Raw genomic sequence first — 17,180 nt, forward strand, 5'->3', positions numbered from 1 at the left:
ATATTCTGCAAGGCACAATAAAGAACCGAATGCAAGTCTCTGCCATGATTCATGGAAATATGAAATGCTGATTATTGTTATTTATTTCTAATCAGGCAACACGTCAACGTACTCTCCATGATGGAATTTATGCGATGCATGCCCGCCATTAATTAACAAGCCGCTTAAGGTCCTTGAAGCACCAATCGACGGCGATTTTTCGGCACCTGTGCAATCTTCTGGTCAGCGCACGGGTGCAACGGGCAAGCAGATAGGACACATTTGCATAAACCTCATCCACGGGCAAGATAAGAGGGCTAAGCGGGGTCGCGAGTTTGCTCTGTCAAATACTGATTTTCCAAAGTTACTGATACTTGCCTGTGTGATCTGCAATACTTCAAAACGCAATCCAGCTGCTTGGTTTGGACTCACAACCTTCAGGTCAGCACTCTGCAGTGAGGAACCTTTTTTGGGCCTGCAGGTTTCAGGAAGCCTTCCCTTAGCCTGGGAATGGGAGCTGAACTCTCCACTGGAGGCACCTCCTTTGAGGAGGAAGGGAGGGCTAGAAGGGGGAGGAGGCAAGGAGTGCACATTCAGCCTCCAGGGGAGCCACATTTGGGAGTCAGGCGTAGGCAAAAGGGCTACAGGGCCAAGAGGTAGTCCAAGGTGGAAGGGGCTGCAGAAGACACCACTATCCTGCTGCCAGGGTAGGCAGGCGGCGAAGCAGCTACCACAATATGTCGGAGGTGCAGTGCTGAAGGAGGCTCCATCTCTGAAGGGAGACAGTCAACTATATCTGTCAGATGATTGGGCTTGACATCTCCGCGAACTGTGTGGGTGGACATCCCATGCCATGGCTGCCCTCAACTTCTATGCCTCTGGCTCCTTCTAGGGCTCGGTGGGTGTTCTTTGTGGTGTCTCTTAACAGCTGTCCACACTTATGTCAAGCAGGTTACAGGCACTCTGTTCAGGCGTGCATTGGCCTTCATCCACTACTGTTGGACCAGGCAAGCCAGACACAGTGAGCCAGAGGTTTTGCGGTCTTTGCTGCTTCCCCCGTGTCCAGGGTGCAATAGACTGCACACATGTGGCCATCAAGGTGCCAGCAGGTGAGCCTGGTTCCTTTGTCAACAGGAAGGGCTTCCACTCCATGAACGTACAGATAGGGTGTGATCACAGGATGCTGATTGTACAAGTCTGTGCAAGTTACCCAGGCAGCTCCCACAACACCTACATCCTCAGACACTCCCAACTGCTGGGGCTCTTCAGTGCTCCAGCCCGGCTGGATGGATGGCTGCTGGGTGACAAGGGCTATCCACTCAGAAGGTGGCTCATGATGCCTCTCCGTCATCCAAGAACAGAAGCTGAGCAGCAATACAATAGGATCCACACCTCCACATGGCCTGTGGTGGAGAGAGTCATTGGTCTTCTCAAGATGCGCTTCAGATGCCTGGACCACTCTGGGGGCGCACTCCAGTACCCCCCGAGATCAAGTGTTGGTGATAGTGGTTGCATGCTGCGCTCTCCACAATCTTGCGCTGGAAAGGGGGGACGCAGTGGATGATGAAGATGTCGACGCAGTGTCTGCAGCTGCACACGATGAGTCCAGCAGTGATTCAGAGGATGAGCATGCCCAGGGAAATGCTGAGGAGGTAGACACTGACCCGGGCATACTGCAGGGAGGCAGGGACACCCGGGAGGCTTTAATCCAATGAATCTTCAGCTAGAACACCACATATGGACATCCAGGACAAGCCTGGGTGTAGGCTCCATACTCAATACCTAGGTGCCAAATCTTCCAGGTTAGGAACAGTAACTAAGGGCCTTGTTAATAAAGTTGAATGTACCACAAAACACTCATGACATTTTTGGAAACCATCCAACTGCAGAAGAAAAGAGGCACCCTCAGCCGTGATGACATGTCTGAATTTAATATTACAACCAAAGAAACTTAATAAAACAAAATGACAAAGGTGTTAAAAATCACACCAACTCATAAAGACCTCATTGCGGGCCAACACAAAAGCACCAGTGATAAATTCATGGCGTGCCTAAGGTGCTGTATGTTTATGATTTCTGGTGCTATGTCTTGGTGCTGCCCCCTTGCTGGGTGTGGCATCTGAGACAGCCTGCTCAATCTGCTGTCCTGTTGGCCTCGATGAACATGGCTAGTGTCCTCTGGCCCATGAAGCCTGTGCTGGCCCCGCCTGGGAGGGAGCGCCCAGTTCCACAGCTGGCATCTCCCCAATCATCACAGCCTCACCAGATGCAATGGTCACTGGGAGAGGGGCGGAGGATCTGCCACTCTCATCCAGAACGCCCTGAAAGGAGCCCGCAGATACGACAGGCAGCTGCTGCGCCGTCGTGAGATAGTTTCGGCCCTCCCTGCTCACCGTGGATGGATGGGCACCAAATTGGGAAACTTGGTGCCCAGACCATCTCCCACACTGGCACTGACCAGCTGAGATCAATGCCAATGTGAGGGCTTGCTGGCCCGAGTGCATCCCCAGGAAACCCTGATGGGTCTCCTGGAGGAGCCTCCGCATGAGAGTCACCACTCTCTCCATGGAGGAAGCATGGCGCTCAGACATGCGGCTCATTGCTTCAGCGTTCGTCCACGTAGACTCCTCCACCACGGACACCAAGCCAAGCATAGCCCCATGTATCTCCACCAGAGCACCCACGCATTTCCTGCGTTTGTTGCGTCGTGGATGACTCCAGAGGCACATCATCAGGCACCTAGTCCTCTGCAGTCCTCCGACTGCTGGCACCATGGGCACTCTCTGTCTCTGCCAGCTCCTTCAGCGACTGTGAAGTGCCCTCACCGTTGTGCCCCGGGACACTAGCCGATATTCTAATTCCCACCGAGGTGCTAGTATCTGCGCTGGTGCCTGCCTGGGGGAGATGCTATGATGCTGGTGAGACTTCAGGGCCCTCAGGTGTGAGAGGGGTCCTCTGCTGCTCCTCCTCCTGGCCCTGCTCCACTGATGCTGAAAGGAAGAACAAGGGCAGTGGATCAGTTAACGTGGAGACAAAGTCAATGTACATCCCTGTCCCCCAGATCATTATGCGCTCATCCTTCCATAAGCAATGGTCAAGCCATGTTGAAAACTTCAATCACTGAACATTCAGCACTGCCATGGCTGTTGGGAGAACAATGGTCACTGCTGGCCAAACATACCTGCCTGTGGCACCTCAGCCTCACCGACACCGGTGGACCTGGGCGCATGGCCCCTCTCCAAATCTAGGGCCTCCTGCTCGAAGTGGCTGAGAATCACCAACTGTGCCAGCCCGTCACCAGTCCTCACCCGCTCAGCGGCATTATGTGCATTCTTCTTCTGAAAAGGAGAGAAGAGCATTGATTAGTGCCACTTGTACCTGGACTATCTTTGCGGATGGCCCACCCCAACCTGAGCGGGGTATATCAGGGCTCCAGTGCCTCCTCACCCGTTGCTGCTGAACACTCACACAAAGCTGCTAGGCCTGTTCCCCATCCCACACCCCCTTGGCCAAATGCTGCCTATATCACATTAGGCACTACAAGGTCTAACCTTCCATAGCAAGGAGGCACAAGCACGTGCAGCACAGAGGACAGCAGATCAATCGGTGCCAATGCCACATTGAAGCTCTCCTCCCAGCATGTCACCACCCTGACTTTGACATATCCTGCAGTTCCAGCACTGCGCCTAGATGCAGCTCCTCCAGGTTGCCCCCAAAACAATAATGTAGGTCTCAGTGTATCACATGCTGCAGGGGCAGAACCCATCTCTTCACCATCCTCTCAGGGTGACCTCAGCATGGGAAATATCTGCTGGCCCACGCAGCGAAGGACACATATTGTCAATGGTTCAATGCAGTCACTACACTCAGACTTGAGAGGTGGGGTGGGGGGGTGCTGGCACCAGGGTGGAAAGCCTACCTGCTGGGTTAAGTGACCAATGCCAACATGGTACTCAACCTTCCTGAACATAACAGATCATTGAAGCGCTTGCGACACTGGGTCGCAAAATAAATAAATAAACAACAGGGACAGAAATACTATCCAATCAGATGACAGGCAGCTCTGTATTCCCAGCAGCACCAGGTGGGAGCAGTGACCACTGCTGGGACTACATGCAATTCCGAATTGCTGGAGTCGGACACCAAGGTAAGTCAGGGGGATTTCATCAGGGTCAGGCTGGCAGGCAATATCATGGAGATTGGGGGCCAGGAGAGAAGTGGGATCTTGGGGGAGGGGGCAGGGGAGTGCCTTTGATGGGCACAGGGGATCTGCAAAGGAAGTTCCCTGCACCTTGCCTCCAGCCACACAGCTAAAGCTGCCAGGCTATCTGCTTTGCATGGGCCTCCTCCTATCATGGGTAAAATGGTGATAAGGGCAGGATGGGGTCCTTAAGAGGCTGTAAATTGGCCTCTTCTCAACAGGTCTAAGGGTGGGCAGGCTGCCCAACACCTCCACCATGCCCATAACATTTCATACAGGTTGGGGGAAAGTGGGTAGGCAGCAGGAAGGTCACATGCTGGATTTTACGGGCTTCACCCACCTTCAAGAGCGAGGTGGCTCTCAGTGGAATCCCCATTTCCTGATGTCAGGTCCCTCAACCAGGCACTGAGCGCCTTGATTGAGAAACACCCCCTGGGGCCCGCAAGCAACCCCACATGGGGCTAACTGCCCAGTTAAGGGCCTCAATTGACAGTGGGGTTGAAAGGGCATCCATGGGCTTTCCTACCCCGGACTTAATTGGGGTGGAGGTGGGAAGCTGGCATGGTCCTCAACCATCACCCTCCTGCCTGATTAAATGTCCTCCACGACCAAACCCACTATGAGAGAGGGTAAAAGATTCCACCTTATAAGTCCTCCATTATCACCACTTGAATGTTCAAGACCTTCTAATTCCTGCATCTTTCTGTAATTTGCCTGCAAATTTGCTCCTCTCTCCTTCCTGCTATTTGGTGGCCTGTAGAATACATGCAGTAACATAATAGCTCCTCTATTTTTCCCTAGTTCTAACCAAATAGATCTGTTTTTGACAATGTAACCCCTTCATCCCTTTCCAATATTATAACAATTTTTTAAATCAATACCACCATTCTCCCCATTTCTTGCTTTGCCTATATTTTCTGAATACCTTACAGCCAGGAATATTAAATTTCTCATTCTCCCCTTTAAGCCAGGTTTCAGTAATTGCCACTATATCATGGTACCATGTAACATTTTGTATTTGCAGTTCACCAGCCTTATTTATCACATACATGCGCTCCAAACTCATCCTACACCACCTCAAATTTTTTCTGTCTGATCCATCCAATCTCTGAACTATTCTTTATCCTAGGGTTATTTTTTATCCCAGTTCTCTGTGCACCTTGTTTTGCCTTCTATAAAGTTTCATCGTCATGCACAAACCTTTGCCAAATTAGCTTAAATCTACCCCTCAGTACCAGTTAGCCTCTCCACGAGGACATCAGTCCCAACTTTGTTTAGCTGCAAATCATCCATCTTAAACAGATCTTTCCTGCCCCAGAACTGGTACCAATGCCCCACGTGGCTGAAGCCCCATCTCCTGCACTATTTCTCCAACCATGCATTAACCTGTTTCATCCTACTGCTCCTATGCTTACTAATGTGTGACACTGAGATTACCACCTTTCACATCCTCCTCTTCAACTTTCGCCCTAGCTCCTGAAACTCGGACTGCAGGACCACAATGCTTTTTCTCCCTCTGCAATTGGTTTTCATAAGGGCCATGACTTCTTCCTGCTCCCTTTCCCCTCTCAAAATGTCTTGCACCATCTCAGTGATGTCCTTTACTTTGGCACATGCCCAATGTCCACCCACTTTCTATCCTGAACACTGTGACCATGGAGGCACTTTCAGGAACATACTTTACAGGAAATTCTCAACCCCCCACATGATCTGCAGTGATGTTTGCTCTGTCTACCTTCAGAACGTGAAGAAACACACAATCAAATCATACAGATATCCAGGTTAGATCATACTGTTGTTATACCTCTACTTTACACTAATGTATAGTTAGATATTAGCGATATTGAAATGCAGGGAAACATACACAATGCTCTGTATGTTCAAGGGAGCAACCAGAGCCATTGTACCAACAAAAACATCTAAGGCAAGATTGTAGATTTTTAATAAACAGCTCTTAGAAGGAAAATAGATATGGAAAGAATATCTGTGTATATCAGCACACATATCATGAACAGAACCATGAGTGTAGTCTGCAACATATCATGTGAGAAGGGGCAGAATGATTCTTGGAAAATAGTTTTCCACATAAAATTACACTATAACATTCAGCCTATGGGATAGATATTGCTGGGATTTCCTGTGACATCTTTCTCTTTTATGTTATTAATTTCAACTACTAGAGTTGGGCTGACCACATCTGGAGTGTCAGGGGTTGGAAGCACATGGTCTCGAAGATATAACAAAGAAACCAAACACAAGTGTCTGCAATCATTTAATGAAACAACAGAAGAATTGATAGAAAAAAATAAAAGTTAAATGCCAAAAGCCTGAAATATAAAACAGAAAATGTTGCAGACTCACAGCAAGCCCAACCTTATGTAAAAATGGAAATGGCTACTAATGTTTTGAGTGCACTCCTTCCATCAGAACTGAAAACTAGGTGACAACAAACCTTTTAGAAGAATTAATAGAATTTTGTAAAAACCAAGTCAGAAGCTTTTAATTCCTGTCATAGGCTGTTGATTGTTGACCTACACAACGATTTTTTTGAACAGCTGGAAATTAGGCACTAAATAATACACCTCATAATAACAAACCACCCACAATATAATCCATCGATCAGTCAATAAAATTCACACATGGGTGACAATGACAACAGAAGCTCCATGCAGCATTAATAATCCAATAAACATCACACAATTGTAACCATGACAAATTGCCAAATGCTTTAAGATAAGTGCAGTCTCTAAAATTCATGAAATGTGCAGCACATTGAACAAATAGACCAACAAAGGTGAAAAAGTGCTTAAGGTCCATGAGACACATAGTGGGCTGGGCATTTCATATACTTATGCTAGAATAATTAGTGGACATGCAGGACAAGGTGTATTGACTATCAAATACACTTTGCATACAAGTAAAACAAAAGACTCAGTGTTAGTGTTGAAGTGTGATATATCATCAATGACATGTATCCTAACTATATTTGTCACTTCAATTCAAACATTTAAAATTGAGTAAAGCTCAATGACATTTAACAACTTGCATGCATTAGTATTTCCTCCATTCATGAATTCATACCCAACATTGATATTCTTGGGAGTACCTGTGAATTCCTTTTTTCCTACTTTAGGAAGCTCAGGTACTGGAATTGGACTGAGCACATAAGGAATGTCAGAGACCGACAGCTCATAGTCTGCAAGGCACAACAAAAAACCAAACAGAAACTTCTGCTATCTCTCAAGAATGCTTATAAATCAATTTTCTATTTAGTTTATTGGATTTACCTATCTATACTACAAGTATACAGCTAAAGCTCCACTGCTGATGCAGTGCACATGCCACACACTACACATTGTGTAATTATAAACTTCCTACAAGCACTCTATTGAAAATCAGTGTTCAATATACGTCACAGAAGAAAGGCCTACATCTGTACTGTAAATTTTCCCATGCTTCTAAACAGAATTTTTTTTTTGGAATAATGGAATGATTCAATGATATTAGAACAGTGTGTAAGTAGCATGAAAGGCACACAACATTGGCCTGGTAATAAATTGGGCCAAATTTTGTGCTGAACTAATGCTGAACTAACTCGCGTTATTAGAGTGTAATCTGGACTGCAACATCTGATGACAGCGCATGAACAGATTAATGCAGAAATCAAGAAATTGTTGCCTGAGATGTTCCAATTCTCAAAAAGCTGCACAACAACAGTACCTTGCTGAGAGATTTGGCATTTAAATGTATGCAATGGCATGAAGTTGTAATACTTACCTAATACATACACACTAAATGCTTCAGAAAATGTTAGGGCTTGTCCATTCCAGTGTAAGCATCTTTTTTAATGGTGTGATAAATCTTTGTTACTGCCAAAGAAACTCTCTTGCACTGAAAATAAACATTTACAAGTGTGGAGTCTCATTCCTTCACATTTTTAATTATTGTTGGAGATTTAACAAATTAAAACATTTCAATTTTTAAAAAACATTTTCATCTCTTAAATCTCTCTCTTAATCAAATCTTTCTCTCCTGCCCTTTCATTTGTTCTCTGTCCTTGATTTGGCACTGAATTGACTATTCCAACTAACACTTCCTGGCTCAGACTCTGTGCTGCTCAATAATGATTCTTCAGTCTGATCAGTTAGGTCCCAGATTGCCTGTACAGGATATATTATTTGGATAGTTGGCTGGCATGAACTTGCAGTGCAAAAGCAATGGAAAGTCTATTACAAGTGTAGCCCATTGTACAGAAGCAGGGTAACTAAATTCCAGGAGAAATATTATCCACTGGCCAACAAAAATAACTCAGGCTAGTATAGTGCACGAATTATTTAATATAATTAATGAAAAACGATTGAAAACTCACTAAAGGATACAGATAAACAATACTAATTACCTTCACACTTGTGCATAAAAGAGTGCATTCCACATAAATGAGTGAACATGGCACAGCACCTATGGCAATTACACTACACATTAATGTCACAATTTAGATATATCACAGATCATGCAATATATTTATACAGCCTAGCTTTTAAACTTCCCTAGGTATAAAGTGATTGGCCAAATAAGCCACCAAAAGGCACAGGAAAATCATCATGTAGTATAGTTTTGCAAAAGCAATAAATATACTCCAGGCAAGAAGCTAAAGTCCTTACTTCAGCTCTGTGCAATTGGATGGGTTTTGAATGAGTTAAGATCATGACCCATGGCCCAGAACTTCCTGCAACAATGAGACTGGTGATAGATAGGGATATTTTGCTATTTTGGATAACAATCCAAGTTCATTGTGAACTTACTCCAAAAATGTCCAGGATTTGTCATTGAAGATGGTGCAGTGAGCACAGCAGTGAATCAGAAGCATTGCAGCAATGGCAAATGTTTGCCAATGGCTACATCTACAAGAGTACACTTAACATGTAAAAAATTATTTGGTTTGAATGAGACTAAATGTTGCAAACTTCCATTCCAAGTAATATATTTCAGCGGTAACAGATAAGCAATATTCACCTCCATAATAACAATTCAGATTTATTTCCTGCAATACACACAATCTGTATGAACAGGAATAATGTAGCACGTTACAAAGCAAGTTACTTCATCTTGTGACTACTGTGCATATCAAAAATGCATTAAAATTAGAGTTGGTTATGTATTAATCAGGTGCTCTCTTTCCTACCTACTCTCTTCCTGAGTTTTATACAAGAACAAAATAATTGACACCCATGGGAACAACCACCAAATGTTTTCTTTCCTTTTGCAGCTGAAGCTCAAATTCAGGTCAACGATCTTACCACCCGCCTTCATCTTGTAGAATTACAATGAAGTTAGAAGCAAATAATCTTATCTGAATTACTAATTCATTGGAATAAATCAGATGTGACTTGTATTTTAAACACTACACCATAGTAAAGAAATCTCTCCTGGCTCTCCAGGAGAAGAGGGAACACAATAACTTTGGCTACAATCTGTAATATACATTTCAGTTTTAAACACCAGTATGTTTTTTGCAAATACGTTAGTCAGATTTTTGTGAAAGAAAATTCTGAGCAATCTGAACTGGAGACAAGGCATGACTGACATTCTCTTCATAATTCTATACAACACCTACCAATAAAAGATCAAAATGCAGAAATTGGATTGAAGATATGATTTTCATTATTTTCAAGGTCAAACTGTGCATACTATGTCTCCTCACAACCTATTTTTCTACCTTGGGCTTATTTAAAAGCATTTATTTTTAATGTCCTCATTGCTGTGGTCTCTACAAAAGTCTCTACAACAGCTGCTCCAAATAAGGCATCTTTTCACTCCCAGTTCTGCATTTCCTGCCTCTAGTTTGGTGAGCCTTGTTTTACGTCAATCATATTTACCCAGATTTTGATCTCAAAGACAAAATAGTGGCACTCAGTGTTCACCTCACTGAGAGCTGCCTGTGCACTTTACACAGGCTTGTCGGTGAAGATTTTCTTCAATCCAGTCTCTTATCCAGGGTAACACCCTCTGTAAGGGCTCAGTGGCATTTTGAGCATGTCAAGAAACAGCAAGGCTGCCCAATGAAAGAAACCGAATTATCCTCACTGAGACGTGTAGACCACAAATCATTATGTATAAACCAGGAAAAATGAATTAGATTTCAATGATCTATAGAAAGCAAAATAAAGATTAGGAAAGCAGATAAATTAAGGGAGTGGGATAAGAGAAACATTCAGAAAAGTTTTAAAAAATCAATTTTTATTCCTTGTAAAAAATCTCCAATACTACTTTTCTTCTGAGCAAATGAGAATTCACACTTGTAAAATTAAATTTTCAAGGCTAGAGAGGTTATTTATCAGTAATTATCATTTGTCCCAGTAAGACTCACTTACTCCTGAATGCACCAGCCTTACCTTTGTTTTTTACTGTGGAACAAGTGAGTAAATACAGCAAGTTCATACTGTTGTAGTCGTTTCAATGTCGGGTCTATCGTTGAGCACTGAAACTGTGCACCATCTGAAGGAGCAGGGTACCTGGCTTTAACTTCTGGATTCCCGCACTTAACTGCAAATGAATACTCCAAAAGCTGTTCTTAGATTTTCTCCAGAGTCTTGCTGCCCATTGTCCCACACGACTAAGTCTAAGTAAGTAAGACAGCCTCACCATTACTCTCACCACAAATTCTGGACTATTGACAATAATCCTGAACGAAAATAGTTTGGGTCCTCAGCTGAGTAATTTATATGATGCTGCACTTACCCCCTCATCACCCTTCTTCCCCATGTATACTCTATATGAAACTCCTCCTTTAATTTTTTCATGTTTTGGCAGCAATATTTTGCCTCTAAATGAAAGCTTAATCTTTTTCAATGAATTTAGAAAATTATAATAGCAGAGGCAACCTAAAAATTCGTTAAACTAATATTGATATAGAATGAATATCAGTGAGTCATCACACAGAACTATAAAACATGAGTGAGGGCTGTTGAAGAACATGAGAAAAAGAGGAGTGATAATTATAAATGTTCTTCTGCATAATAATTGAAAATATGAGGCCCAGAGATCTGCATTGCATGGAGTACCTGTGAATTCCTCCTCTTCCATGTTACCAATATCAGGCACTCGTGTTGCAGAGTCAGGTTCTGGCAGCTCATGGTCTGTATAATAAAGAAACCAAATGCAATCCTCCGATCTCTCAACAAAACAATGCTAGCTTTGATAAAAATGTACTTTGTATTTTAGTGCTAAAGCAATCCTCAAGGTAGAATTGGTTTCTCATTCAATATTCAAAACCATCATTAGTGAAGGTAACTTCTGTAATATCGACAGTGAACTAGCTAGCTAAATTATTTCAAATAAATCTTTGTGAATGACAATGGATAAATAAATAACATTCAAAATGATGATAAATGATCTGATGGTACTCATGCTTTACACTGCTAGAATACTTAAACTGTGAAAAATATAAGGGTGAATTTCTGTGCTAGTTCATCCAATCAGCTTCAGCAAAAGAGCTATGTATACTCTACAAAAGCAATATAAATGGTGTATATGCCATTTCTCTGTAGTTCTCATGGCTTTTTGGCCAAATCGTGGAGGCATGGAAGGATCCCAATGAAAATTCACTCCATAATATATTGATTTCATACAAACAAAATGTCAGGAAAGCTACTGCGACTGGATTATCTAATACACAACATGCAAGCGTAAGAATGGGATGATGACACACAGTATACATGCCAGTAATGTTTAAACTTCACATGACAGAAGAGCAAACTTTGGAAGACTGCAATGACCTGTGCACCCAATTCTCTAATCTGCAATACATTCAATATTCCGGTGATTAACATTGATCACTGAAAAATCAAACATGCTAGCCTTTGTGCACAATTCTCCTTCCCAGATTCACACCCCTCACAAAGTTTAGTCTACAATATACTTATTACCCCTTCATTAACATATAAATTCCTTATTGTAGAAAGTGACAAATCACATAACATAACAGACATAGAAATACAAAATGCTGACTAGCATGCACTCTGCACTGGACATCACAACAATGTCCCCAGTGAATCAATTTTCATAATTGTGCTACTTTAAATGAGTGGAATACACAGCACATTGATTACTTAACATTTTTCACACAATAGGAATGAATAGACTCCTTGCAAAAAAACAATGCAATGGTTACACTTTCACTGAAATAAAACAGATCACGTAATAGAGCAGTGAAAAAGTGTGTTTCATCAATTAGATGTGTTTCGTCTATCTATTATACTTCAGCTTGTTATAAAATGTTATGGTTTTAACGTGTTCTTAAATGTTTTTCTTGCAATTCCATGTTGATTAACTATTACAGATATCTCATGTCACTTTAGAAGAAATTTGAACATAATCTCTGTTTTACCCCATCAACCTCTCTATAGTTATGTGAATTGTGCCAATCTGCCGGGTATCCAAACAATAAACAAATTCTTAAGATATGGAGGGAAGAAATGAGTTGCACAGGGAATGACACATCTGATGAAGGGAAATATCAATGCAGCCTGATGAATACCAAATAAGCAATGAAGAGAAATGGACACTTGAAACAGGTTCTTGGATAATATTACACTGCACCAGTTGCACCCATGAGTATTGTTGGGCGTACCTGTAATTTCTTTCTTTCCAATGTTTGGATACAATTTGGATACAGGGATTAGATTAAGCATGTTTGGATTGTCAGAGTCTAGTAGCTTCTCATCTGTAAGGGTTAACAAAGAAATCAAACATAGACCTCAATAATTCAACTTAACATTATAACTCATAAACATCTATCTCTACCGTATCCTTCATTAATTTGCCTCATTCATAGCACTGAATAAATTCTAATCTGTCCACAAAGCATTATGCAATCAATACTCTCAGATCTTTAGCCTTTAGATTCTAACTAGTGCATAAAAGGCAAAAAAATGTTAATGTTGAGCCTACATCTTAGTCCAGTTCAATCTCAGGATTTGGGGGACAAGGGTAAAAATGTATTTAGGCATTATTAATGCAATACGCCAAATTACAACACATTAAAACACAATTAAGAGTACATGTTACAATCTAGGGCTCCCAATGCAGAACTTCGCATGATGAGAATGCGCATTGGAGTTACCTATGCAACTAAGAAATAAAGATGCAAAGATCTTACGGTGTTTATGCCACACCCTGCCTGGACCTGTACATGGCCATGGCAAAGATGACCTGTCTTTACAAAGCAGGCTGCTGGAGAGATATACTAGCTGGCACACAACATCTGGATCAGAGACAGTTCTTCCAACAGAAGTAAAGGTTACCACGACATGAAGCTCTCATTTTACAAAGCCCAGAAAATATTTGCTTAAAGAGGTAATCTGCATTTCAAATCTGTATCGGGCAAAATACAACTTCTACATTCTATAGGAAAAACATCTATATCACTATTTCTACAGAAAAGACACATCAGCTACACAGGGCACATAGCTTCAATTAGACAGCAGATAGATTTTGGTGAAAAATCACTCATGGCACTCAAGTTGTCATCAATGTTCTTCACATCAGTCCCATGGCATTCAGGAATGGAAAGGTTTGACAATCAACTAATGTTCTGGCTTATCTGATCCCATCAACATAATTCTGCATTTAAGTGGCTCTTACTCAGCCACAATGCTTTTATGGTGCAGAATTCCATGGTGCCTACATTATTTGAAGGAAAAGAGATGCTTAGGGATGGGCTCTCAGGAGACTGGACTTGTCCTCTGTACCCTTGTATGCTTATCTCAATGAGAAACCTCGAGGAGCATAACAATCTCACCTCAGTCAAGACAACTCAACATCTGTTTGCTGCTCTTTGGCTGTTAGCTTTACCTTCAAGAAATATTTGCCTTGGGGCTTATGTACAATGAAAGAGTTTGTGCAAAAAGGCAATAGCGGTGCATGGGAATGGTATTCCCCAGAATATGTGGATGTTCTCAATTAGATTAGGGCCATGTTTGATGGGGCCTATAAGAATGCTTGCTCAAGAATGGAGCACAATCGCCTCCATTTCAACAGGTGCTCTGGCTCAGGTGGCACTACTCTCACCTCTCAGCCAGAAGTCATTGTGTTCAAGTCTCACACCAGGACTTAAGCACAAAAATCCAGGCTGGCAGTCTAGTACTGTCTTTTGGGGGATGAGATGTTAAACCAAGACCCCCTCAGATGAATCTACAAGATCCCATTGCACTATTTTGAAGAAAAACAGAGGAGTTATCCCCAGCAGCTGAGCCAAAGATTTGTCCCTCAATCAACCTCACAAAAAAAATGATTAACTGGTTATCATATAGCTGTTTTTGGGAGCTTGCTGTGCACAAATTGGCTGCCATGTTTCCCACATTACAATAGTGACTACACTTCCGGTGGCTGTAAAAGATGCTATATGAATGGAAGTCTATCTTTTTTACTGAAACCAGAGCATTTCTGCCCCAGCTACATATGAGGGACTGCACTGCCTTGGTTAGCAACCTCCCTCCATTCAAGGCACATCTGTTTTTATTGGATAGTTGTCTTCAGCCTCAAATAGGCTAATTTCATGCAGCAGCACCTCCAATTCTACAGCATCAAAAGGTAGCAGTACCAGACATACATTTCCACTATGGCAGTGTGATTCACTGTTTCAATTCTCTCTTATATGGCAAGCTGAAACCTTTTAAAGTAGCTCTCTTGCTGAATTTTGTGTTCTCCAACCCAGCCGAGAAACCTTTTCCTATTAAAGTTAGAGATAGGGTGGCTGCAGAAGCTGAGATCACAAAATTCAATCTGGCCCACCCACTGTGATGTGGACTTGTGAAATACAGTTTTTTCAGGGATGTAATGTAAGCTATACAATAAATCTAAACTCAAGAAGATAAACAGTTCAGTGCCCATACAACGTAATTTAAGCAAACAGGTTGCACTACATGAAATTAAGAGCAACAAGGCACCTACCCTACGTTGTCACCAACTAGCATTATGTTAAACCAGGCCTTAAGTTCAGAATGTCTCCGTGATGTTCTACAGGTAGGACATCAGTACAAATATTTATTCTATTTGTAATTTGGGTATTTGCTGCAAGTAAATCCTAGTAGCACAGTGTGCAACATTTATGGCTTCTAAATATCTGAATTTTGCCTTTGGGTTTAATTTTTGTTTAAATCAATATGAAATTTTATCAACTCACTTCAAGATAGTTAGATAGTAGAAAAGATGTAAAGATTAATAATTTTTAAACAATATCAAGTGGAATTTTTAAAGGGATTTCACAGGCCGTTAACAAACATATCAAAAATGGATATCAAAAGGCCAGAGGAACAGAGAGCAATAAGCAGCATTCTACATGATTTAAGAGTCAGACTCAAATATTTTTGGGAATACCTGTGAATTCTTTCACTGTTGTGCTATCATGTTCAGAAGGAAAGGGTGGACTGAATACATTTGAAACATCAGTGGCCGGCAGCTCATTGTCTGTAATTCATAAGAAATCAAATACCAAAGTGATAATGGTACTCTTTAAAATATTGTCTATAATAGGATATATCAACATAATGTACACGAATGACTTGAAGCACTGAAGTGCTGTGTATCAATAGTGTATTGACAATGCAATGCTCCTCAAGTAATGATGATGCAATTAACTGCAAAACAATCGCCAAGAATTTCGTCAGGGCTGCCTGTTATGCATCTGTAAATCAGAAGTGATATATTACAGACAGCTGATCCAATATTGCTTGTTATATACCACTGACAAAACTTCAAAATAACCCCAAATATATGAACTAGGCAATTCACTTCTAGTCAGTTGATTAAATAGTCATTGACTTCAAGAGTTTCTGGCTGATATTCTACTTCAACCTTTTTTCTAATTAATTTATGAGGTGTGCTTATTAAAGAGTACATTTAGTGAAGCTATGGGGAGAATTTTCTCCCCATTTGGGGGGTTGTGGTGTTGGGCAGGAGCAGGGGCGGGTGCAGGCTGGGTGCTGCCATTTTACGGGTGGGCTAGTTAAGGCCTGCGTGCGTGTGAAAGAGTGCAGAAATCTCCCTGAGGCATAGAGCTGCCTCAGGGAGATTAAGTTCTGAAAATTGTAATGAAGAAAAAAAAATTTAAGACATGTCCCCTCAAGTGAAAGTGTCACATGAGATGGGTCATGTCTATGAATGTTTTTAAAATTTTTTATAAAACTTTAAATACCTTCTTGAAATCTCATCCTGCCCGTCATTTTATGCGTCGGCGAGCGGGCCCTGGCCCCAATCGCCGACCCAAAAATTCTGGCCTTTGCTCCCAGCACAGAGCTTCACTTGACAAGAGCATGATTTGGTTAGCCTGATGGTCAGGTGTATCAAAATTGAAGAGGGAACCATTTTCAACTGATGGTGGATTATGTTCTGTAATGGGCAACAAAAGACATAGATATAGTAATGATCTCTTTACCTAATCCAATAGAATCTTTTGAGACAACCATAGAATGTATATATAAGGGGATTATGATTGATGTTGATTTTCATTGGCATTTGCTAAGTGTTTAATAAGGAAGAGCATTTTGCCAAAGATGTGGTAAACAAGGAGGTTGTCAGTGTAGTGGATGAGGTAAAGCTAGGTAAAGAGGTACTAAGAAGCTGGCAGTACTAAAAGTAGATAAATCATCTTATCTAGAACCACTCTGTCAATTGCTTGCTGCTTCTGCTGTTTGGCATGCAAGTAGTCCTGTGCTGTAGCTTCACCAGATTGGCAGCTCATTTTTAGGTATGTTTGGTGCTGCTCCTGGCATTCCCTCCTGCATTCTTCATTGAACCAGGGTTGATCCCTTGGTTTGATAGTAATAGTGGACGGGTGGATATGCTGGACCATGAATTTACAGATTGTGGTTGCGTACAATTCTGCTGCTGCTGATGGCCCACAATGACTCATAGATCCCCAGTTTTGAGCTGCTAGATCTGTTCTGAATCTACCCCATTCAGCACAGTGGTAGTGCCACATAGCACGATTGTGGTTGTGCTC

At 42.1% G+C, this 17,180-nt stretch overlaps 1 protein-coding gene across 22 annotated transcripts in view; it reads right to left on the reverse strand.

The window, feature by feature from the left end:
* Positions 1-17,180, reverse strand: part of LOC121290577 (target of Nesh-SH3-like) — a 290,979-nt gene that overhangs the window by 121,063 nt on the left and 152,736 nt on the right. For 20 of the 22 annotated variants that reach the window (XM_041211152.1, XM_041211169.1, XM_041211161.1 and 17 more), the window contains 4 exons: positions 15,557-15,646; positions 12,810-12,902; positions 11,242-11,316; positions 7,287-7,376 (listed from right to left, as the gene is read on the reverse strand). In XM_041211152.1, coding sequence (XP_041067086.1) covers positions 7,287-7,376; positions 11,242-11,316; positions 12,810-12,902; positions 15,557-15,646 — 348 coding nt within the window. The remainder of the gene's footprint in view (positions 1-7,286; positions 7,377-11,241; positions 11,317-12,809; positions 12,903-15,556; positions 15,647-17,180) is intronic. The other 2 variants (XM_041211160.1, XM_041211167.1) reach the window with 2 other exon arrangements.

The sequence above is a fragment of the Carcharodon carcharias genome, chromosome 18 (genome assembly GCF_017639515.1).
Source record: "Carcharodon carcharias isolate sCarCar2 chromosome 18, sCarCar2.pri, whole genome shotgun sequence".
Taxonomy (NCBI): Eukaryota; Metazoa; Chordata; class Chondrichthyes; order Lamniformes; family Lamnidae; genus Carcharodon; species Carcharodon carcharias.